Source organism: Anopheles moucheti, chromosome 2 (genome assembly GCF_943734755.1).
Source record: "Anopheles moucheti chromosome 2, idAnoMoucSN_F20_07, whole genome shotgun sequence".
NCBI classification, from domain to species: domain Eukaryota; kingdom Metazoa; phylum Arthropoda; class Insecta; order Diptera; family Culicidae; genus Anopheles; species Anopheles moucheti.
In genome coordinates, this window is record NC_069140.1 from 86,471,961 (window position 1) to 86,494,679 (window position 22,719).

A 22,719-nucleotide genomic window follows, 5' to 3' on the forward strand; every position below is an offset into this window, starting at 1 on the left:
GCAAATCCTCCAGCAGTTTACCAATCCACGCTGCGTATTGTAAAATGACGCCAGTTCTGGCATTGCTTCGCCTTCTCACACCCCAGAAGCCCCAAAAGTGCGTCGCATGCCAGAATCGAGGACAACATTTCGGTTTGCTGCTCTCACTGCTCTTCATTGTCGCTCGTTCGCTCCATCGTGCTCCCCAATAGACGCGTTGAAAGTCCTTACTGCACGAGCTCTTTTGCATCGGCGAAGGACGTCCCGCAGCGCAATGAACGCTGGTAGAAAAGCGATGGTCGTATTGATTACGCACCGCAACCAGCAAACAAAAAAAAACAGGTCACCAAAATGGCGATATGTTTTGCTCCAGCAAAAGGTTGGTAAAATGGTTCCTGAAAAACACCAAAGAAGCTCAGTGTTTGAATTTTTTTAATTTAACAAAAATCTCCCAACACTTGGCACCAATATTCTTCAAGTTTCCGTTTGGGATTTGTATCGATGACACGTTGCCGTCTCGAAGGAGAAGCAAACAAAAAACGGTACTTGGTGATTGATTCCAATTTTCCAATGGATGGATCACATTTATCCCTGATATTCAAACACCCTCTTGGCTGATTGGATCGCATAACAAAGTTTACGCGATAATTGAGTTTTCCTCACCCATCCAATCTTCGGGTGGACTCTTCGGGTGTGTATTTTCCATAGTTCTGGAACATTTTCCCACGGACAGTAGGGAAAGGCCCGGAAGTCAAAGGCAAGGCCCAGGGCGACATTCTAAAAACAACCCCTAACCTATGCTACGCATTTTCCGCTTGCTCTGGTGTTTTGCTCTCGCGCAATTCATCTCTCTCTCTCTCTCTCTCTCGTTTTGTTCGGTGCGCGCGTTATCTCACGCTCTCCAGTGTGCAAGGGGTGTCTCGCAAGCATCTGAGCAGCATCTGACCTTGAACTTTGCAGAGATGAACGCAGCTTCGAAGCTGCACAGTTGTTCGCTCCTGGAACACTCGCTGGCGTGGAATCGAATACAACTGAAGGCAGGGTAGAGAAAAAAAAAATACACGACCCCCTCCCCATTGGGGGGGTTGGTTAAGCACAGCGTTTTGTTTGTGGGTGCTCCAAGCACAAAGAAATTCCACGAGCTTCACAGGCAAGCAAAATGAGAGAAGATTAAGCGTAATAAGCAAGAGATGATACAACATTCCCTCGGATGCTGTGCCTACTTGAATGTGTGTGTGTGTTTTTGCCCGTGGTTGGCTTATTTTACCCCAAAACATGCGGACACTGGAGCGCACATTATGCGTATTACTAATGAATGTTTTGTTTTGTTTACTCTAAAATTTCAATGTCAAAAAAGGGGGGAGACCATCGTTTTTCTCCAACAGTACGACGCCCGATCATTAGCGAAAGATCAAAAGCCCGAGCGGAGAAGGTTTTCCAAAGCGGGAGGAAAATTAAGTGAAAAACAAATAAACTCGCCGCACCAAGAAATCTCATGCGCTTGGGTCGTACGGAGAGCGTTCTTTTTTATAAATTGTTTTTGTTAGATAAAAACAATAAATGATGAAGGGATTCCGTTTCTTTTTCTCTTTTACTGTTGTGGCAGACATGTGACGGCAGCACTAAGAACACACGACAAGACGTCAATTCTTGCAAATTGCAACGTGCTGGAAACACTTTTCCTCGGGATTCCTCATTTGCTAATTGGCAAATCAAGTACTCCTGGGTGTTGTTGTGGCACCGCCACACAAGAACAAGCCCACCTACTTTGTGCAAACATGCAATTTGGCAGCATATTATCAACGCGGAACAGAAAAACAAAGCAACACCAACCACCAGCGCGTGTGTTTAACATCGTTTTGCAATAAACGCTAATTGTTGCGGGTTCGGGAAGGTGAGACAAAGTTCGGGAAAGTTGCCCCTTTTTACTTTAATTATCAATATCAAACACCCAAACACCTATTGTCAACCGTATCGCACACATCAGAACAAAACTCCCCGGCACACTTTGATCAAAGGCCGTTCCCGTTGCGTTGATTCAAATAGTGGGCTCACATTTGTGGACGTTGTTGGGGGTCTTTTGTAAACACTTTGGTCATCTCCTTCGTGTCTTTGCCTGCAGGCAAACTTCTTCCATTTTCGGTCATTGCTTTACCCGTCTTCGGGGCCCTGCGTTCGCTGATAAAGAACAACACGCACCAAACACTCAGAGACATAAAGCCCTCTGAAATGTTATATGTTTCTTGGCTTCGCAGCATCCAGCAAGCTGCCCGGGAATGCATTGTCGTAGCAGGCGTGTGTGATGCATCTTGCATTTGCCTTGAATTTCTTCCGCCCATTCTTCCATTCCCCTGCGACAAACCATAGCACACATGCTGTTCAAGCAACCGACACAAACACGCACACATACATACACTTTTGCCCACGCACAGCACACACACGCACACAAGCGCTATTCCATTTTGTTCGTCCATACTTTTTTTTTTGGTTTCAAGTGCAACCAAACGCACTTAGCGAAACGAAGCGCAACAAAACGCAGCCTCTCGGTTGCTCCGCACCTTCCGGGAACACCCTTTCGGACCAGTGCACAAGGGAAAGGTGATACGGCAAACGAAACAGGAACAGCAAACAAAACAGCAACAACAACAAAACTGCAAACGCATAACGTTTTAGTTGAACGGTGATGCAGGTTGCATTTCCGGGCACCCGCTGGGGGTTGGATAGGGGAGGCAAGTTGCGAAAATCGGAACGGTGCCAATGCCTGGCTGGTGGAAAATGTATGCAATTGGATTAATACACTGTACCAACCTAGTAAATATGGTCGAATGTTGCTGCTCATGCTGCTGCTACCGCTCCATCTGTAGATGATGGCACAATCGCTCGTTCTATTGGTTATGTGCCGAGCACTGCACAAAGCTTTCCGTGCTTGTTCACTAAATTTCGTGACTCAATCAATTCGTAGCTCTCAACCAAAAAAAAAACTGTCACAACTTCACCACCACACGAACCACTTAAAAACTAAATTCGATTCTAAAGGCTAAATTCACTTTTCCGAGTAAAATCACCCATCAACAAAGCACACGCACAATTTACACTGGTATTGTAGTTTTCAACAAAAAATGCCCGACATTCCTACACTACTGCGATGAAATTTGATGCATCACAATGCGTTTGTTTTCCGTAGCCAAAGGATTTTACTTGTTTAATTTTCCCGCTGGGCGCACGATCCACACGCACGATCCGAACGCGTACACTGGGAGAGCAATAATACGGCCAGCCGTGGAATGGTTTGCATGGGTAGCTCTCTTCAACTTTTGGACGAGGTTGCATGGGCCGGTTTCCACTGTGCGGCGGCACAATTCGAGAGAGCGAGAGTTTGGAAACGGGCGTACAAGCGAGATGCAACTTCTTTGTGAGTGTTCTTTCTCCTTCCATCTGCAGTGGAAATGCTCTAATATACATTGGTTGGAAATGTGTAGTTGTGCAAACGGATAGAATGTATATTAAATTGGATAATAGCATACATTTAAAATATAATAGATTTTGTATGCTTAATGAGACACAAACATCCATAAAAAGGTGCATAACAAGTGGAATTTATATTTTTCAAAGCTCTGTCACATCTTTCGTCTATAAAGCTTAAAGAGGAGCTATAGACACCTTGGTTAAGAGTGACATTCAAACATTGTTTACATTTTCCACAAACGCCTACCGATGAGCTGCGGTGGTAAATAAAGTTATCGCCTTTAGTTCCTTGAGAAATTAATTCATTCAGGCCGCATATAAAACCAAGTAACAACATTAAGATGACAGACTTTCAAGTGACAAAAAAGATAAGACCGAAAGTGAGGGTAAGTAGTACATTAAATTCTTCGGTGAGCAAAATCTCCCACCGTTGATGATGCGTTGTTTTGATTAATTTTATGCTGTTGCTCTTATGTTTGTTTGCCTTCGTTTCAGTGCGTGGAAATGAGCATGCAGGAAACGCTACATTTCATATCGGAGGTGAAACTACACAGTTGCTTGTGGGATCATACACACGAACACTATAAGAACAAGCAGGCCCGCGATAAAGCATGGGAATCGCTTTCCATCAGCATGGGACACAATGCGGACGATCTGTTTGCCAAATGGAGTTCGCTCCGATCGTCACTGAGGCAGTACAGATGCGCTGTTAAGAAGAGAGCAAAAAATGGAGGTAATCATAGTGGGTTGCTACCGCGAACTTGATCGGTTTCCATTGGTCATAATAGGTAATGATTATTTCGTTCAGATCCCGATGCACTGCAGGTCGTTAAGTGGCCGTACTATTCTGCCCTGAGTTTTGCAAATACGCCCGGTGAAGATGCCGAACCACCAGCAATATCCGTAAGTAGCTGATGTTTTCCATTCCTATCTCTTGGGGAAATGAAATTGCGTTCATCTGTTCATTCAGCTGCCAACAAAACTCGTACCAGAAGATTCGGATCAAGCACGGTTGGTAAAAAGGCCATCAGTTCAACGACCCAACATACAGCGTTCCAGAACAAATGGTGAAAGAGACAAACACGTAAGTAACTACTAATGGTTATACTCATTTTCTCATTAATAATATAATTCCATTTGAACGTGTATTACAGTTTTCCCCAAAAACTGAAAGAATCAATCCACATCCTCCAGCGCTGGTAAAGAGACTGAAGATTCTAGAACCATCCAGTCGTACAAGCTTTAAACCGATACCATCTGCTGCACCGAACTCAACTAGCTCGCTGAATGAGGTTGAACGTTCGCTTCCTAACCATTCCGGCGCGTCAAGGGAACCGGAATTCATTGCTATAAAAGTGGAAGCAATTTCAAACCCACCTTCACCGGTTGAGCAAACGTTTTACGAAGACGTACCCGGCTGCAGCATACGGAACGTGAAAGACGATGATGAAGTGTACGGGCATAGTATCGCGCTGCAGATGAAACAATTTTCCCCGCGCACCAAACGGAAACTTCGGATCCAAATCCAGGAACTCATTGCCGCAACACAGAAGGAAGCGTTTGAAAAAGATTTCGGTTTCGCGTATGACAGTTAAAAGAGTTAAGGGTGGCATAGGTTTAATGTAAATAGCATGTAAAAATACACAGCACAAGAGAATCGTGAATGAGGAATGAAAACTTTATGGCACGACGTGACCTAGTGAGGTATGTGGTACATTGGAGTCAACAGCCTCGAAGTGCTCGAATCAAAACCCAACAAAGATCGTTTGATCGTGAAGAACATTTATTTATGTTTTAGGCTGTTTTACCTACGTTCCAACAAATAGAGTAACAACGAACGATATTATCTACCACACACCGATAATTGGCTACGTTACATTCACATACATAGATTTGATCTAAAGTAACCCTACAGGTCATGTCCATCATTTGCATACTACACCGTGTACCTTTGGTAACAAAAAATTGAATGCTATATCCCTGTGCCCACCATTTACGGCCCCCCGTGTAAGGTTAAATTAGGTGTTACGCGCGCATCACCCTCTTAGTATGGAATTTGATTTTGGTAATACTGGATCATGTCGTACGTGCGCGTGCGGAAGTTTTGGTACGAGTTCCGTATCACACCCAGCATGTGTGCGGCCGCCTCCTTGCTGTTCTTCGTTGGCACGAATCGCTGCTTGAGCAGCGTAATCGTTTGACCCCGGAAACACGGCAAACCGGTATCGAGCATGAGCGATACCAGCGTCACGATGGCGTCCTGGTACGGGCGAATGGCAAGGAACGACTGGACACACAGATCGCAGAACCACTTAAACGGTGCCGCCTCCATTTTGCCACCCATCACCATTACCATCTCGTCCGTTAGTTTGAGATCGGGTTCGAACCCGATGTTACCACCAGGCGATGATTCAAACATGAAACCAAAATCTACAACCAGAAAGGAGAGAACAATTAGTACGAAAAAAAAGTTCCCAGCTGTTCGTATATGTCCTCCGTACCGATGTGAATAATATGGCCATCCTTATCAATCATAATGTTGCCATTATGACGATCCTTGATCTGCAAAAGGTAACCGATCACCGAATACGCCGCCATCGACTTGACAAAGTTGCTGCGTGCCGATTGGAACTCCTTCGATGTTTCATCACCGTACTGATGCAGGAAGTACTCGTACAGCCCGAAATCCGTCTGCCGACCTAACTGATCGCGCGATTTCGCATTCGGTACACACTCGATAACACCGCACTGTTGGGGGGGGGGGGGGGGGGGGCGAGTAAACAATACATCGCATATAAGTAATTTATCGGTGAGCGCAATAATTCTCTTTCCACTTACCCCCGGTGCAGTGGCAACGACACGATAAGGAAACAGATACAGCTCCAAACCGACCTGCTGGAATACGTTCTTAAAGATGGAGATCACCTGCAGTGCCAGCATATCCTGTCGCACATCATCGCCCACCTTGAAAATGGCCGCCTGCCACGCTTCCGGACCGAGCGAATTCAACCGCGGTCCATCGATCTGCGAGTCGGGATTGTTCGACACTTCCATCGCCATCGTTTCCAGCTCGGTAATGCCGCAGCGCTGTACGCGGAACCGGGCCAGATACGGTGCCTTCGCCGCACTTTGCATCGGTGTGCCGCTGTTGTAGTCAATGTCGAGCACCATCGCTTCGGGGTTCGATGGAAGGTAGCAGCCGGACTGCACCTTGATGCGGCTCAGCGCCTCCAGGCAAGCCTTCTTCCGCGCTTGCCCTTTCGGGAAGGATCGAATTTCACCACTGACGGCGGTAATTTTGCCGAAGAAATCAAACTCCCGTTCGTAGAACCGTTTTGCCGGTCCGGACAGGGAGGAGATGATGTTTTGGGACAGCGATTCCAGCGCATCGTAAAGAGCTGCAAAGAAATAGGCAGAGCACCCCGTTAGACGCAATGTTCCGGAAAAGGAAATGGAGTTCGGCATTACAGTCTCGATGATGCATCTCCTCGTCGATGTACATGTTGGTCTGCATGTTCCAAACGAGCTGGTGGGCCACAATTTGCGATCGTTTCGAGATGTGTTTGATCAGCTCCGTCACATAACCCATCTGCGGAAAAATTCAACAAATAGTATGCCATTACCGTATGCCTAAACCTAAACAAATGTTCCATCCTTACCGTGTCGTGTCGTAACGCTTGCACAAGCTGCGGAATGTACGGAAGGACCGCTTCCGCCGGGTACGAGTTCAGCGTCATCACCGCGTACTGTGCCGTGAGCGGATGGGTCGGATATTGACGCGAAAAGTAGGACAACGCTTGGATCGGATTCACCCGCGCCCAGGTCAGCATGTACACCAGCTCGGGCGATTCGTTCAGCACGGTCTTGGTGGTGACGAGATACTTGAGCGCTTCCGGGATGTGTACGGCCGCCATCGGGTCGGAACACACCAACCGCGTCACCTCGTCCTCGATCGTTTCCGCGTTCCGGATGCGCTGGGGCAAAAACACGGCCAGGGCCGGATTGTACGACCAGGCAAGGCGCGTAAAATCACGCCACACGTTCAACTTCACCGGCCGGGCACGCCATTCGACTACGGACTCTTCACCGGGAATTTGCAGCTCGGGCAGCGAGAGCGGATTGGCCCAAATCAGCATAAACTCAATCTCGACCGCGAGAAGCTCCAGTATCAGGTTGCGCTTCTTCATGTAATCCTTATCGTACGCATCCTTCGGGTACGGTGGACGCTTAATGCGTGCCGATCGCTTCGACAGGGTCGACGTCGAGTGTGGGATCGTATTGTACCAGCCGGCATTTCCGCTGCTCGTCGACCGTGCGACTTCACTGCCCGCGAGCGACACCGTATCGAGCGAAACTTTCTGCACGGACAGATTCACCGACGCGGTGTGCAGCTCGTAATCGCTCACCTCCGACGCGACCAGATGTTTCTTCTCGCTGCGCATCGTCTGCCAGAACTTTAGCAGTATCGAGATGTCCTCGAGCAACGCTTCCCGGGATTGGCTCGGGCAGAGCTGCGGCCCGCAGAAGTAATCGAGCGCGTTCGCGTAAATCCGTTCGCGCAGTATGTTGCGTGCGAGCGACTTCGGGATGGTATTGCCCTGCAGCAGGGAAAGCCCACACTGCAACAGCTTAAACCGGCACCCGACCGTGGAGATGTGACGGTTCTGTTTGAAATCCCGGCTGAATGGCAAACATCGATGCAGCAACATGCAGAACATTTCCACCTTGTCCCGATTGCAGTACTTCGCCGTGTCGACCATCTCCGACAGTAGCTGCAGCCAGATCAGGTGCGGTGCGACAACGATCGGTTTCGGCACCAACCGGCAACCTTCGTACGCTGCCAGCGGGCTCGCCACATCGTTCTCCTCCGAGAACAGGCCCATCCGTTTGTCGAACGTCGTCTGCCAGGCGGTGACCATCTCCTGTATGAAGCACAGTTCGAGATCCTGCCGCGCGGTCAGTATCCACTGCCAACACTCTACCGCCGTCTCCATCGCGCTCTCGGTGAACAGCTGCACCTGGGAGGAGGAAATTGCGTGCAGCAGCTTCCGGTTGGCGCTCGAGCAAAGTATCAGATAGGCCGTGGCACGCCACAACGCACCGCGATGTTTCGGGTCGCTCTTCTCCGCACAAGCGTCCCACACGTCCTTCACGAGCCGATCCGCTAGCCCCTTTTTGTCTTCATCCTCCAGCACGGACAGCAGGCCGGAAATTTCGCCAGCGTACTTGCTACGCAAACACAGCACGGACACAAACTTCGATGTGTCGCTGTTGACGCAGTGCGGGCGTTTCGTCGTTGTCGGAATAGAAGCATTCGTTACCCACGTGTGAAGGATGGAATCCACTGCCAGCGCCAATCCGCTGTGATTGGAAAGCGTCGTCGAGGGCACCTGATTCGGGTACTCCTGCAGATGGCTGCGCGTTGACTTCGGTGCCCATTTCATCGCCTCGTTCACGATGCCCTGGCAGCGATCGGCGAAATCCTTCACGCGACTTTCGCGCGCCGGCAAACTGTCCATCAGCTGCAACGTGTAGGGCGTCGAGGCGACGCGAAGCGTCGGCGTTTCCTCGTTCGGATCGAGCGTAAGCGAAAAGGCGAGCAGTTGCAGTACGTCCAGCATGCACCACAGCACCTTGCGATTCCACAGCAAATGCGGGAACTTGTCGACCAGCTGCGACAGGTACTGGTCAGCAACCAGCTGGATTTGCTTGTGGATGTGGTTGAAGTACACCAGCAGTAGCATCGCTTGCGATTCCAGCACCTTTTCGCGCACCGAATCTTGCGCAAGTAGCACGCTGCGAAACTTTTCGAACACCTGATCGCCGATGCAGCGCACACATTGCCACATGCCGTACTTGTCCTTTAGCAGCGCATTGTCGCAAAGGTAGCTCAGGATCGGTTCCAGGCTCGGTTCGGACGCGTTCTCGACGCGCAATATCTCCAACCAGTACACGCTCAGCAGGTAAGCGCACTGGGCGAACGTGAGCTTGTTGATGCAGGCCGTTATGTCGGCCGGCGGATGGTCTAGCAGCAGCAGAATTTGATTGCGAAGCTCCATCAAGCTAACGCTACCCGATCGGATCGCGGACGTGTAGTTAAGCTCACGCATCTCCGACCGGTGGGCGGTTTGGGAGATGAGCAGCGGTGATTTGGCCGCGATCTGCTGCACACCCTGGTACCAGTCGGAGGGCCACAGACGCGAGTTGGTGAATCCCATCACGACGCAGTACAGCCAGAAGTCCTTAAATAGTTTATGCAGCCGTTGTTTGGGATTCTTGATCGGAGGAAGTCGTCTTACGAGAACCTAAAAATAATGCAAATACAAGCAATTAGGACAACATTTCTAATAAAAAGATGATAAAAGACACAGTTCTAATACTAACCGCAATCACAGGAATTAGCATTCCAAGATTGCCAGCACTCGAGCTAGCCTTCTGCGCTCCGGACGTATTGTCGGATGAACGTTCCGCCTCGAGCCCAATCTGCACAAACAGCTCCAGCAGCTTTCCAAGCAAATCCAACATCTCCAGCTCGCCCTGTATGTTGGCGGCAATGTTGGCCAGCGCGTTCACTACCGCATCCGACACGTGATGGTACGATTTCCTGTAAACACTGTTCGTTTTTTTTAACACCGCCATAACGCGACCGGGCGCGAACACCGCACAGTGGGGATGTCGTGGTGGAAGCAAAAATTTTGGAGAATAAAAATTTAGATGACTGATCGCGACGTCACACAGATGAGGTAGCAAAAAGCAAAACACAAAAGGCGCAACAAAAAAACGCGGATACTCTCCGGAAGTGAGTTTTCCGCCTTGGTGTTTCGTGACAAACCATTGAGCCCCCGGGGTGAGAGAAACAAATGGGATCCGACACGCGTGTGCGCGGGCACGGCGTAGAGAGTACGGTAGTGTGTAATAGGAAAAGAACGCAGAAAGAGAAAGAGAGTACACGGAGCATGCATCGGGAAATCGGGGATGTATCTGAAATAGCTTGAAAAACTGTAATATCATTTGACAAAACAGAGTGAGATGTACTGTACGAAACTGTGAAACGGTTTAAAAACTTACAACAGGGCAAAGTATTTTACTAGAAGAGTATTAAAATATGGCAAACAATTTAAAATATGGCACAAATTACATTAACAAAAACTAATAAAGTTTTGAATTTAAAAAAAAAAACATTTAAAATTACTCTCCGAAGCAAGGGAATTATTTAAACCGCTTTAGTATTAAATATACAAATGAAGTCGAATGAAATGTACAACAGTCATGAAGGATCGGTATGAAGTTAGCCAATTAGGTACACAGAACACATAAACCAAATGGGGGTGGAATGGTGATCGTAAGACACTGGCTGGCTCCTACCCAGCACCCGAAACATTACCTTTGCTCCGGATTTGTCGAGTACGCGAGCGATGCCGCCTGTACGGTGACGCGCGTAAACATTTTCATAATCTCCTCGAACACCTGCGGTTCACACTTGGAGATGATCATGCACCCGAGCTGATCGACGATCAGCACGTTCTGCTCGGACGGTACCTTGCAGAAGCGCTGGATGAAAAACTGAAGAATGTTGTTGGTCGTCTTCGGCGTATCCTTCAGGGCGACCGCCACATGACCCAACATGACGATAATGTTCAACGACACCAGGCTCGATTCACTTTCCTGCTTTTCCGCGGTAAACAACCGATTGGAAACGTTCGCCACTAGGGCCGGCACACAGTACTGATCCAGCGCGTGTGCCGCACGCAGCGCAATGCTGAGATTTTCGATGGCTGCATCACGCAGCGCTTCGAACGCTTCCTGAGCGGACTTGGTGAGCCCTTTCGGGTGTGTCGCATGATCGAACGCTTTAAAGTCGGAACCTTGCACTGCACCACGTGGAAGAGCGCAAAAGTGTCAATTAATGGTAGGCAATACATGATTAATTCTAGCACAACTTACCCACGATACGGAAAGGTGCATTTTCTTTATCCTTCTTTGTTTGTGCTTGTGATTGAACGTGTAGCTTCGTCAGAATAGGGCTCGGATCTACCAGGAAGTCACGCAAGTACGATATCGATGTTCCCGCAATATTGGGGAACTTTTGCGCTAATTTACCCAATCCCTGCAGGAAAAACATATCAAGCTATTTAATAAAGGCAACTGATATAGAAGAGTGAATGATTACCTCCAAGCAAACCATCAATAGTGGCATATGATCCATCACCACCTTGTGTCCCAGTACCGAGTTTAGCTTCTGGTAAAGTCGACTGCACAGTTTATCCGCCTCTGAAATAAGTTTTTAACGAACTGATTAGCGTTTTCACACTTCACTAACGTTTCCTCACAATCGAGCAAGAGGAGCCTGCGCAATCAATGGAGAGAAGCAATGAGGATCACTTCAGCGCTAGCAGCAAAGACATAAAACAGAACCCGCATTGCCTTGCGTGTTGGAATTTCGCTTTCTTTTTTACAATTTTTACCCAACAACCCTATCCAAAGCGTAACCCAATCCCCATGGAAAAATAACGCAAAAGCTATCGAACGGCCTGAAAACATAGGATAGCAAGTAACGGAAAAAGGTAAAACCAGAACGAAACATATAACTCATAATAAACAATCAAACCAAAACCAAGAAAACCATCAAACCATCACCTAAACCCATCGTGAATGATAAACTTTCTTGCAGATACGTTAGCAGATCGCTCAAGTTGTGGACTGGAACCGATAAAAATGGCGTGAGAATAGAAGAAAGTGCCGATTGGAGCGCGTGTAGAACAGTGTGTACGGAAACCGGAATTCCCGTTACCCTTTGCTAAACGTACCAGTTTCATCACCGATTGCCCATACGAGCAAATCAACACACGCAGCATTGGCCATTACGTTGATCTTGTACTTGTTCACGACAATATTCGTAGGGTCCCGTACACGGTCGAGCACATCGTACTGCTTGTTCTGTAGCTCCGTCTGACCGATCAAGAACAAACGCTTAACAAACTCTTGCACATCCTTCGTGAAAGGTGTTGGTAAATCTGGAATAACATTAAAACCATCATTTACCATACGCTCTTTGCCTGGTATAAAAAAAAAAAACGCATTTTACCTGTTTGATTTTGCAGTATCTCTCGCAGCAGCGTCACCATTACCAGATTGATGGTTTCGGAGAAACTTTTATACCCGTACGGCTTAATCTGATTTAGCGCATATATATCGCCCGCCTGTTCGTCCAAATGTTCCAGCGTTTCTTTGGTGAGAAGCTTTTTTGCCAGCGCAAAAATGGTCTGCAAATGGTTGATTGGAAACTGTAGCCGATCGTTTTTCTCCATCGAGTCGCAGAAACGCATATTCGGGAACTGATTAAAGCTCGAACCGTACTTTGCGAAAAAGTACGTCGTCGGATCGTACGGCACGGAGTAGAACGAGCTGAGCTTTTTCCGGTTGCTGTTGATCGATTTTTCCGTTTCGCCCGCATCCATGGACAGGCTGCCCGACATCGAACGCGGTATGATCGAACGGAACTGGCTAACGCTCGTGCTATCTTTCGCATCGCACGAAAGTGGCGTTTCGGCCGACTTTACCACCAATATTTCATCCTTTGGGAAAAGCCGACATAGCAGAGGCGGATCACAAGCCGCATAACGACCCATCGAACGGCTCATCCCGAGCAGCAGTGGAACCGTCGCTTTGCAAAGGATAATAGGTGGAAGTGTGTTGCTCTCCTTACTACCCTTGATCATGTTGGTCAACACGGTCAACACTTCCACCTGGTTCAGGATGATTTCATCGCGATGTTCCGGACATCCGACCGCTATATCGGACAGTAGGCTGTTAAGACAGAAGCTAAATTTTTCCGCCGTCGGTATTTCTGCAAGATAATGTGTTGCAAAATGAAGCTAAACTCTTGTCACTGGGGAATTGTTCTCCCCACCCAGGAGGGTTGCTATACTCACTATCGATTTTGTTAGGCTTGACGTCATCGATCCAAACAGCCTTCGGCAGGGCTTTGGCGAGCCGTAGCAAGTATGGGATGATTTCCTTCGAATACTGATAACCACTCTCGAGAAAGTATAGCCCCAGAGCAATCACTGCGTCCTGTGCCCGGGCATCAAGACAAAACACTCCCGCCGCATTTTCCTGGGGACAATACTTGAACAGTGTTTGCACCTGCAGTAAAAAATGGAGCAATAAAAAAAGTTACTATGACTCAGGGCCAAGTCTAGAGAAGGGGATTTGGTGGCTTAAACAGTCCCATACCTTTTCCCACGGTGTGGGTTTAATCATGGCCAGCACACGGGCTAAACATTGGACGGTTTTTTGAAACGAAAAGCGCTCGTTTCCCACCATGATCACAGGATATTTTAATCACTTATCACTATTTTCAGCTGCCTTCAACCTTTGCAGCAAATTTTCTTCGATCCTTTTTTATTTACTTTCTCATTTGACGTTTAGCCAAATGGTGGAAGACTCGAGCAGAGGGATTATCCGTCTGCTCGAACCGTTTATAAACGGTTCGGGCAATTTGTTTGTTTTTAACAAAATACGAACGAATAACCATGATTGTGCTAAAACAACTCGGCAAAATAAATTGCTATTTTGTGGTTTTATCGCGCCAAAAACAATAGCAAATCACGCAGTAATATTGATCACAAATTAATTGTAGTTTTCGACCAGCTGCTCGCCCACCGTGCACTGCCCACATGTCAAAGCTGTCAAAAAGGAGATTGCATTCTTCATTCGCTTTTTTTCTTCAGCGTGGTCGCAGGTGGAAACCGGACTGGTGCGTTTCTCGGAAAATTATCGATTTTTCCTCCCGGCGTGCGACGTGCAACGAGACCGTGTATCGACTGCAAATTTGGCATCGTTTCATCGCATCATCTTCCGGCCAACGGATAGCGGTTGCGAAACGGTTCGGCTGCCGCGATATAACACTTGCGCTGTCCCGCTGCACACACACACACACAGGCCCTGCGTTCCGTTGTTTGATTCTTTCGCAGAAGGTAAGAACCGACGTCCATGGGCCAGGCAAAACTACCATTACTCTCTGTGCTATAGTCCATTTCTTTTGGCCGTAGTATTTACCGATAAAAGAAAAAAAAAACCCAATGCCAAAATCTCCAACGCATTGGGACTAATTCTTTCAAGTAAACAACGGGACACGCACAAACAAAGGCGGCGCGTTCCGTCCGGCGGTTCCCGTTCCAACGTTTTGCAAAGGTGTCCAACACCCGGAACGACCAACGGAAGCACGGAAGAGTGCAGAAATTATTAAGCGTTCGTCCCGGTACGGAAACATGATGATCGCATACGAGTGAATGTTGATATACAGTTTTCTTTACCCCATCGCCATTGCTCATCAACACGGTGACGCCGCCAGCCAGCAGCGCCGAGAAACAAGATGGTGGTGTGACCTTTGCGTATGTACAATCAAGCAAAGCAAAAAAGCGAAGTTTGCAGTTGAGTGAAAATGTATAGCATTCTCGGCTACTCTCGTCGGGAATGATTAGTTCGGGTTCGGTTCACGTGTAACTGTATGAAAAATGCGTAAAATGTCCATTGCGAAAAACTGCTGTGCGCTCATTGTTAGTCGTTTGCCAAATTGGCATAGTTCGATCGGTGGTTGTTGCTGTTCTAGTAGTATTTGCAACGATCGCAGTAGGGCAATGTTCGGGAGGTTCCGGCGCCGGAACAATCCGGAAAGTGGTGGTGTCACCTAAAAGTCCCTGTGGGTGGTGTATCGTTTGGTTCCAAAACAAGTGAAGTAAACCAGTTAGTTCCAAGTTAGCGAAAGTATAAGTACGGTCTAACACCAAAACAAGCGTAAAACATAGTCGTCGTTTCTGTCCGGTATGACGGGACGTGTACATGAAAAACCACAAAAAAACTGTCGAAAAGTAAAACAAGTTGTAATTTTACCTTCTTAACCGGTGTGGGCAAAATCATTGTTAGCCCAATTTGTTTCGTGTGTTTAAAAAGAAAAAAGCAAGTCTCTTGTGTTCAGTTTAAACTTTCGAATCTTCTTCCCCTCCCGGTATATTTAAGGTAAGAGAAAACAGCAAACGAGCCATCCAGTGATGTGATTTTTTACAGAACCCAGATCACATTTGTTGCATTCTTTCTCCAGTGTGTGCGAGTGAGTGAGTGTGTGTGTGCGCGCGCGTTTGTCTGTATGTATGGATGTGTGTAAACAATTCTTGATCGAGTGGCCGATCTAAGATGAGGAATGGATGTGTGGATAGTGTGGTAGGGAGAGAAAGACAAGGGAAAAGAACAGACATAGTTGAGGGTTGGAGCGAATGCTTCCGGTTCCGATGAGGTTACCGATGCTGTAAGTATACCTTACCCCTCGTCAAACATGGACAAGATGATGGTAACCTTAGGAACGGCAACAGCAAACTCGATACAAAAGAAACGTTTTCTGACATTCGCGGTGTAAAGCTCAGACGAATAGCAGTGTTCTTGCGCGAATGAAACAGTGGGATGCGAAACAAATGTCTTGTTTTTTCATAATGACAAAAAGATTAATTCACTTCTTTCACTTGCAGCTGTGTTCATCCACGATCCACCAAGGAACCAAGGAACATAAACACGCGCACACATAGGACTATCGCCCAGCAACGGTAATGGACAGCGATGATTCGAGACCGGGCTCGTCGGCTTCGAACAGCTCGGATTCCGAGCAGATCGCTAGTCCTGCCGCCAAGGAGCAGGAAGCTGAGCATTCAGATGATTCCGGTTCACTTTCGCGTTCACCATCGCCCGCTTCTCTCGGAGGCGATAGAATCGACAACGATGGAGAGGACGGTGTGCGCGAAACCGGTCGACAGTCTCGGTCGCGATCGCGCTCCCAGTCACGTTCCAATTCACCCGGCAGCTTGAATTACGACGCCGGCAAACAGGATTCATTGTCCAGCCCGCCGAAAACGTTCGATGCGGTTCATTCTCCCGCTGGTCTTTCTCCGAACTATAATCCCCGATCGCATCCTTCCTCGCCGGGGATGTATGCCGGCGCCCGTAGTCCAAGCGCTAAATCACTTTCGCCGGATGGTGGCAGCAGCCAGCATCATGCCGATCGGTACGATCGATCACGGTCGCTCTCGAAGGAATCGAATCATTCGGACAACAGCTCGAGCAAAACCGGTAGCCACCATCGGCGCGGTAGCCTTAGCAGTTCGAATCGCCAGCGCCGGTCACTGTCCCGCAATTCGAGCACATCGAACCTGAGCGAAAAATTAAAAGGCGAAGAAATTTCCGACTGTGAAATGGAATCGGATCGTGAAGATAAAGCACCCGCTTCGCCAGACGCCCTGGAACACCGGCCGGATGGGACGGGAACTGCCGGTACCGGCCCGGCAGCCAAGAATAATGCACTCAACATGAGCCACGAAGATTTGAGCGACGTAAGCCTCGAGAGTGACAACGAACCCGAACCGGAGGAGGAGGATGATCGGGAGAGTGAGGTGGAAAGCGTAAAACGGCACGGACGTGACGGTGCGCTTGACGAGGACGAAGAAGAGGAAGATGATGAACACAGCCGCGAACCGGCAGTCTCCAACGCGTCGGCGTTGGAGCGAGATGACAGCGAAACGGGTGAACTGGAGCGACCGAAAATTACCGACCTACGTCAGAAGCTCGAAGAGCGAAAGACTCGTAACATGGAGGTAGAAAAGCACACAATTAACGGTGGATCGAACGGAGCCGGGCTGCGGAATCACGATAAACTACTCGACGGTAACCTGATGGACAGTAAGAACGACGAAGATGCGCTCGATTTCGAGGCGGAAGAGGGCGAATGTAACGAGGCACCGAAGGAAACGGAAAAGGCGGACGATGCACAGGAGAAGGCTAAAAAGGAGGAGCCCAAGTCGGGCAAGGACGGTTCGGCGGGTGATGATGATGAGCTGGAGGAAGGGGAAGAGCTAGAGGAAGGAGAGGTAACGGATGAGGATGAGAAGCGACCGGAAGAATCGGAACCGAAACCGATCTGTCGGTTCTATACGCGCGGCCAGTGCACCTGGGGCATGAGCTGCCGCTTTCTGCACCCGGGCGTGACCGATAAGGGTAACTACACGATGTTCGACATGGTGCGTCCCGTGCCGGTAACGCACGCACCACCCGGATACAGTGCGCATCCGGCACCGTTGTATGCCTCCGACTATCGGCACGAACGGGCCGCGGCTTTGCATCATCTGGCGGCGTCACATCATCCGGTTGCGGTGGTAGCACCGTACCCAGCAACGGTAGGTTTGGCACCACTATCGCGTCCCGTCGAGCAAGGCGGAGCTGCCGAGAGCGCCTGGGAGCGCGGTTTGCGCAACGCAAAGGAAATGATGCGCAAGGCAAACAAACGCAAAGAGCAGGATATTGATTTTGATGATAAAAAGATGAACCTTTCCCTATCACAGGATGAGCTCGAGAAGGATAACTACTACACGCGCGATCGAGCATCTCCTCCGGTAGCTGACTTAGCGTCCTGCTGGTGCATTAAACACGAAGTATTTATTTGTTTTTCTTTTCTTTTATCCTAAGCCATCTCCACCGTACGCTGGACGGCCACCCGCAGCAGTTCCGCCCGGTTATGATTATCCAGCGCCGGCCTCAAAGTTCCCCCGCGGTGGTGGCGGTATTCCTCCATTCGAAGAGGATGCGTTTGGACGTACACACCGCTATCGGGAGCTACCGTCGCACCGTATGCCACAGTACGAGGATGAGGATCTTTCGAAGCGACGCCATCCGCGAGTTACCCGCGAAGTGATCTTGCAGCGAGCGGACGATTGGAACGATCCCTGGATGCGTTCGAAGTCGCCCGGTCGGGATAAGCGCGGTGCTCGGCGTGGCGGTGAACGGCGTAGCTATAGCCACAGCTCCTCTTACAGCAGCTCCAGCAGTAGCTCCCGTTCCGGGTCGAGTTCGGATTCGAGTCGTTCCCCCAGTCCGACCACGAACAGGCGCAACCGCTACGATAGCCATCGGTCAAAAGATAGCGAACGTCATGCGGGCAACACGCATGTGCGTAAGATGATACGCACCCATTCACCAAGCGTTAGTCCACGACGTGGTAAGTACACTCGCCGAGTAAAGGCAATGATGGCACTAAGGCAATTGTTCGTTTACTGAATATTTATTTTCGTTATTGTTTGTATGTGTCATACAGGTCGCAAAGGATCTCCCGTACCGATCAAGCGAATGGACAAACGCGTTCCATCGCCAGCAGTGGAGAAGCGTATGGTAGAGAAAGTGGTGGCAACAAAGCGAAAAATGGTAATTTATAAGCAAAACATCGAGATCGAGGAAAGTTGGCACGCGATTTACGTTACGCTTTTCCCACATTTTTAGTCACCTCCGATGCACAAAGCAGCCGCAACAAAACATCGACGCGCGTCGAGCTCATCCGGCTCTGGTTCGTCCGATTCGAGTGATTCCGGTTCGGAAAGTTCGTACTCCTCCAGCTCATCGAGTTCGTCCCGAGGCAAGGGAAGACCAGCGAAGGTTCGGGCGTCCGAAAAGTCCACCAAGTCATCGGGCATGGGAAAGAAGGGTAAGTTTATCGATTTTGCTGCAATGTTTTTGGATTCCCGTTCTGATGGCGCGATCGTGACGATACAATCAAAACAATCAATCAAGAAGGGATAAAAATTAAGAATAGAAATCCCTTTCAATTGGTCAGTGTACATTTTGGGGCGATGTGGCCATTGCCATAACTTAATCATTTTGTAATTGTTTGTATAAGCAACAACGCCTAATTAGCAATAGAGGATATTCATTACTGTTATGCTCATAGGAATGTTTAGTGAGGTGACATTCGAATCAGGAATCGACTCTTGAATGATTCATGTATACGTTCATGTTCGTGCGCTGATCGACGGAGTTCACAAACACCGTGAGATGCTCATCATATTTCATCTCCTACTAACGTTCGCTTGCAGATTCAAAGAAGACCAGCGATGGCAAGGGTGGAGCACAGGTTATTCCACCGTCGAGTGCGGCGATGGAGAAGGCGAATGCGGCTGCATCGAAGAAATCATCACGCCGGGAAGAGCTGCTCAAGCAGCTGCGTGCCGTAGAGGAAGCGATCGCTCGAAAGCGCACCAAAATATCTTAAATCCCTTTGCCCCCCCGCAAACGCACTCACACAAAACCTTTATTTCTCCGTTTCATCGCCACAATCATCCACTCTCCTCCGTACATCATCGACTGGGCATAATGTACACTGATGCTTAATGACAAACGATCGCTTTGGGTAACGCAGAAAAACACAGTTGCACTGAAATAAGAACACACATACACACCCCAAACCCATTCCAGTATATGACGAAGATTAACGTGGGGGATCATTTTTTTTTCTTACGCTCCGGATCGATGAACCGGACACCGCTAGAGGACACACTATCACTATCCCCTCCCTCTGCACCTCCCCCCACAGAAACTGAAGGAAAGGATCTAGTTTAGAGTTAAGCATTGAGACAAACAGGAACTTTTTGTTTTTATTCAACAATTTATCGTTTTGTTTCGTTTCGGACATCCTACTCAATTTCTGCCGCAATGACGGAGAGCAGGATGTTCACCATGTAAGCAAAATGTGTGTCGATTTAAGTGTAATAAAATAAATGATGAATGAAACTATTTGATACATTACTTCTTCCTCTTGCTGTCACACTTTACATTATGACCAGATCCATAGGCCATAGAGAGATGTGCTGTTGTAGAGTGAAGTTTTAGTGCAAGGGCCTGCAGAAAATAATTCAAATTGTGGTAGGCAATCGTTACTGGATCATTGCCGTAAGCGCGTTCAATTGTCTGCCGAGAACTGTTTATTGTTGTATGATGATGATGATGATGAGTTTCACCTGTGTGGCAATTAGAGATGTGCACGCTGAGTAAGAGTGAGTGAGTGATTTGAAACCTTCGAGAGAGTGAATGAGTATAAATCAGCACGAAGAGTTTTTATGACTCCTTTAACCACTCTTTTGTACCTATACTCACTCTCACTCTCTGTGCCGACTAGAAACTCACACAGGAGTGAGTATAACTGTTGTATCACTCTTTGTATTATAATCACTCTGCAAGAGTGAGTAAAAGAGTATTATCACTCTTTTGAGATTGTAAACACTGATGATGAGTGAGCAAACGTGTTTTGTCATTCTCTTTGGATTTTAATGCCCGCCAGGGGATTTCGGGATAGTAAGAGTGAGTAAAATGTGTTGTTTCTCTTGTTGGATTGTAAACATTGAGTAAAATAGGAAGAGTGTAAAAGAGAGTGACAGTGTTTTATTATACGTTTTGGAATGAAATCGATGAATAGGAGTGAGTAAAAGTGTTTTATCACTCCTTTTGGATTCAAATAATTCTGTAGGTGTGATTAATTATTCTTTATCTCTTTATCTTTATCTTTATTAAATTATCTTTATCTTTATTAAAAAAATTTTGCTATTTCTCGGTGCCCATAAATGACCGATTGCATCCTATTGTTTTACAATATACCATTTTAACTTTTTACCATTTTACTTTCTTTATAATAAACCATTTTAAATAAAAAGAGTTTAATAATCATATTTTTTCATAATAACACCATTTATTCATGGAAAATAATTCGTTTATAACATCCATCAAATAATTTTTAATTCATTAATTGTTAATTAATTATTAATTAATTATTTTCAAATTTTTAATATATAATCACACCTACTGAATTATTTGAATACAAAAGGAGTGATAAAACACATTTACTCACTCCTATTCATCACTCACTCCATTTACTCACTCCTATCCAAAACGTATAATAAAACACTGTCACTCTCTTTTACACTCTTCCTATTTTACTCATTGTTTACAATCCAACAAGAGAAACAACACATTTTACTCACTCTCACTAATCCGAAATCCCCTGGCGGGCTTTAAAATCCAAAGAGAGTGACAAAACACGTTTGCTCACTCATCATCAGTGTTTACAATCTCAAAAGAGTGATAATACTCTTTTACTCACTCTCGCAGAGTGATTATAATCCGAAGAGTGGTAAAACAGTTATACTCACTCCTGTGTGAGTTTCTAGTCGGCACAGAGAGTGAGAGTGAGTATAGGTACAAAAGAGTGGTAAAAACATTAATGCAGTGTAATACTTTTAATGAATCTTAAAAGAGTGAGTTTCAAATCTTTAAACCCACTCTTTGACTCTGATTCAAACCCTTGAATCCTTGAAAACAGTGATTATTCTCATCTCTAGTGGCAATGACCTGAGTGGAACGAATTTATAGTAAGGATTCATAAAATAGCTAACGTGCTACGTTATCATGAGATTAAAGTACCATTTATTCTATATTTATGCATAATATACAATAATTTCTCACTCATTGCCCGTTATATCAATCGTTTTCGCAAAGAAAAATCCTGACAGGTCAACGTTTGCGAGTTGATTAAAGCTTAAATCGAGCCGTTTCAATCGCATTGCAGTCGGACCTGCGGGCATTGTTATATTGGACAGTAGATTTTTGCCGATCAGCAGATTGGTTAATTTTGGCATATTGCCAAACATGGAAAGATTTACCTCTCGCAACCGGTTGCTTTCGAGAATGATAGTTTGTAAACTCGCAAAACGAATATCTGGCGCAGTGTCTTGATCGTCTTGCATTGTCGTCAGGTTATGGGTAACTGTCGTGCAGTGCAGCGATAAATTTTGAAACTTTCCATTTGCTTCATTATTCTCGATCTTCATCAAACGGTTTTTGCCAAGCGTCAAATTCTCGAGACAATTCATGTGCGACACCAAACCAAAGTTGAAGTCTGCCAACATGTTTTGGTCCAGATCGAGCATGACTAAACGCTTACAGCACGTGGCTGGAATATGTACGGCATGTATCATGTTGAAGCTCAGGTTCAGGAATTCCAGGTTGGGCAAATTCTCAAACAGCTCGTCGCTAACCACGGTAAGCAGTGAGTTTGTGATGAACAGGACTTTCAATAATTCCTGCACGAACAGTGTGTCCGGTATGGTCGCCAAAAGGGTGCTGTCCATGCGAACATCCACCAGATTGTGGCTGTTGTGAAAGATAATTGTTCGCAGTGGTGTTGCCGTGACGCTAACGGAGGATTTGTTTGCCGTCAGGCTTACAATTACGCTGTCCAGCTGGGAGACATCCAGCGCGAAGTGGCGCAGATTGGGTAGCGTTGTGAGATCGAACACAACGCCCTTCACGAACATGGCCGACAATTCACTAGTTGTGTCGCTGAGACAGGAGAATGTGGACGCGTAGTCTTCGTGGAGATCAACGTTACGCATCAGGCACGTAGTAGTGCTGCAC

The 22,719-nt window shown here is 47.3% G+C and overlaps 3 protein-coding genes across 5 annotated transcripts; 2 read left to right on the forward strand and 1 right to left on the reverse strand.

Moving 5' to 3' along the window:
• Nucleotides 1-3,686: 3,686 nt before the first annotated feature.
• On the forward strand, nt 3,687-5,287 carry LOC128301571 (uncharacterized). Its single transcript, XM_053038129.1, has 5 exons — nt 3,687-3,830; nt 3,940-4,177; nt 4,253-4,347; nt 4,415-4,528; nt 4,599-5,287. Exons 1-5 carry the CDS (start codon nt 3,786-3,788, stop codon nt 5,037-5,039), a joined length of 933 nt encoding a protein of 310 aa, XP_052894089.1. The 5' UTR covers nt 3,687-3,785; the 3' UTR covers nt 5,040-5,287.
• LOC128301562 (phosphatidylinositol 4-kinase alpha) lies at nt 5,156-13,813 on the reverse strand. Its single transcript, XM_053038117.1, has 14 exons — nt 13,681-13,813; nt 13,377-13,590; nt 12,530-13,291; nt 12,252-12,458; nt 12,076-12,144; nt 11,615-11,715; nt 11,389-11,551; nt 10,829-11,315; nt 9,829-10,048; nt 7,104-9,749; nt 6,913-7,033; nt 6,283-6,842; nt 5,946-6,192; nt 5,156-5,874 (listed from the first exon to the last, which is right to left on the reverse strand). The coding sequence occupies exons 1-14, from the start codon at nt 13,768-13,770 to the stop codon at nt 5,489-5,491; spliced, it is 6,273 nt and encodes a 2,090-aa protein (XP_052894077.1). The 5' UTR covers nt 13,771-13,813; the 3' UTR covers nt 5,156-5,488.
• Nucleotides 13,814-14,198: 385 nt separating this feature from the next.
• LOC128297010 (zinc finger CCCH domain-containing protein 18-like) lies at nt 14,199-20,048 on the forward strand. Of its 3 annotated transcripts, none has more exons than XM_053032561.1 (6): nt 14,199-15,465; nt 15,969-17,879; nt 17,953-18,481; nt 18,578-18,684; nt 18,760-18,961; nt 19,350-20,048. In XM_053032561.1, the coding sequence occupies exons 2-6, from the start codon at nt 16,047-16,049 to the stop codon at nt 19,523-19,525; spliced, it is 2,847 nt and encodes a 948-aa protein (XP_052888521.1). In that variant the 5' UTR covers nt 14,199-15,465; nt 15,969-16,046; the 3' UTR covers nt 19,526-20,048. The 3 variants fall into 3 exon arrangements, with proteins under 3 accessions (XP_052888521.1, XP_052888519.1, XP_052888520.1); XM_053032559.1 differs by having other exon boundaries at nt 14,199-14,423; XM_053032560.1 differs by having other exon boundaries at nt 14,199-17,879.
• The last annotated feature ends 2,671 nt before the right edge of the window (nt 20,049-22,719 follow it).

Coding starts and splice junctions, on each gene's coding strand:
- LOC128301571 (XM_053038129.1), top strand. CDS start 3,786: ATGACAGACTTTCAAGTGACAAAAAAGATAAGACCGAAAGTGAGG. Junction 4,178..4,252: donor GAAGAGAGCAAAAAATGGAG/GTAATCATAGTG, acceptor TATTTCGTTCAG/ATCCCGATGCACTGCAGGTC. Junction 4,529..4,598: donor ATGGTGAAAGAGACAAACAC/GTAAGTAACTAC, acceptor CGTGTATTACAG/TTTTCCCCAAAAACTGAAAG.
- LOC128301562 (XM_053038117.1), bottom strand. CDS start 13,770: ATGGTGGGAAACGAGCGCTTTTCGTTTCAAAAAACCGTCCAATGTTTA. Junction 11,716..12,075: donor CACGATGGGTTTAGGTGATG/GTTTGATGGTTT, acceptor AACTTATTTCAG/AGGCGGATAAACTGTGCAGT. Junction 5,875..5,945: donor TGGCCATATTATTCACATCG/GTACGGAGGACA, acceptor TTCTGGTTGTAG/ATTTTGGTTTCATGTTTGAA.
- LOC128297010 (XM_053032560.1), top strand. CDS start 16,047: ATGGACAGCGATGATTCGAGACCGGGCTCGTCGGCTTCGAACAGCTCG. Junction 17,880..17,952: donor GCGATCGAGCATCTCCTCCG/GTAGCTGACTTA, acceptor TTTTATCCTAAG/CCATCTCCACCGTACGCTGG. Junction 18,685..18,759: donor TGGCAACAAAGCGAAAAATG/GTAATTTATAAG, acceptor CCACATTTTTAG/TCACCTCCGATGCACAAAGC.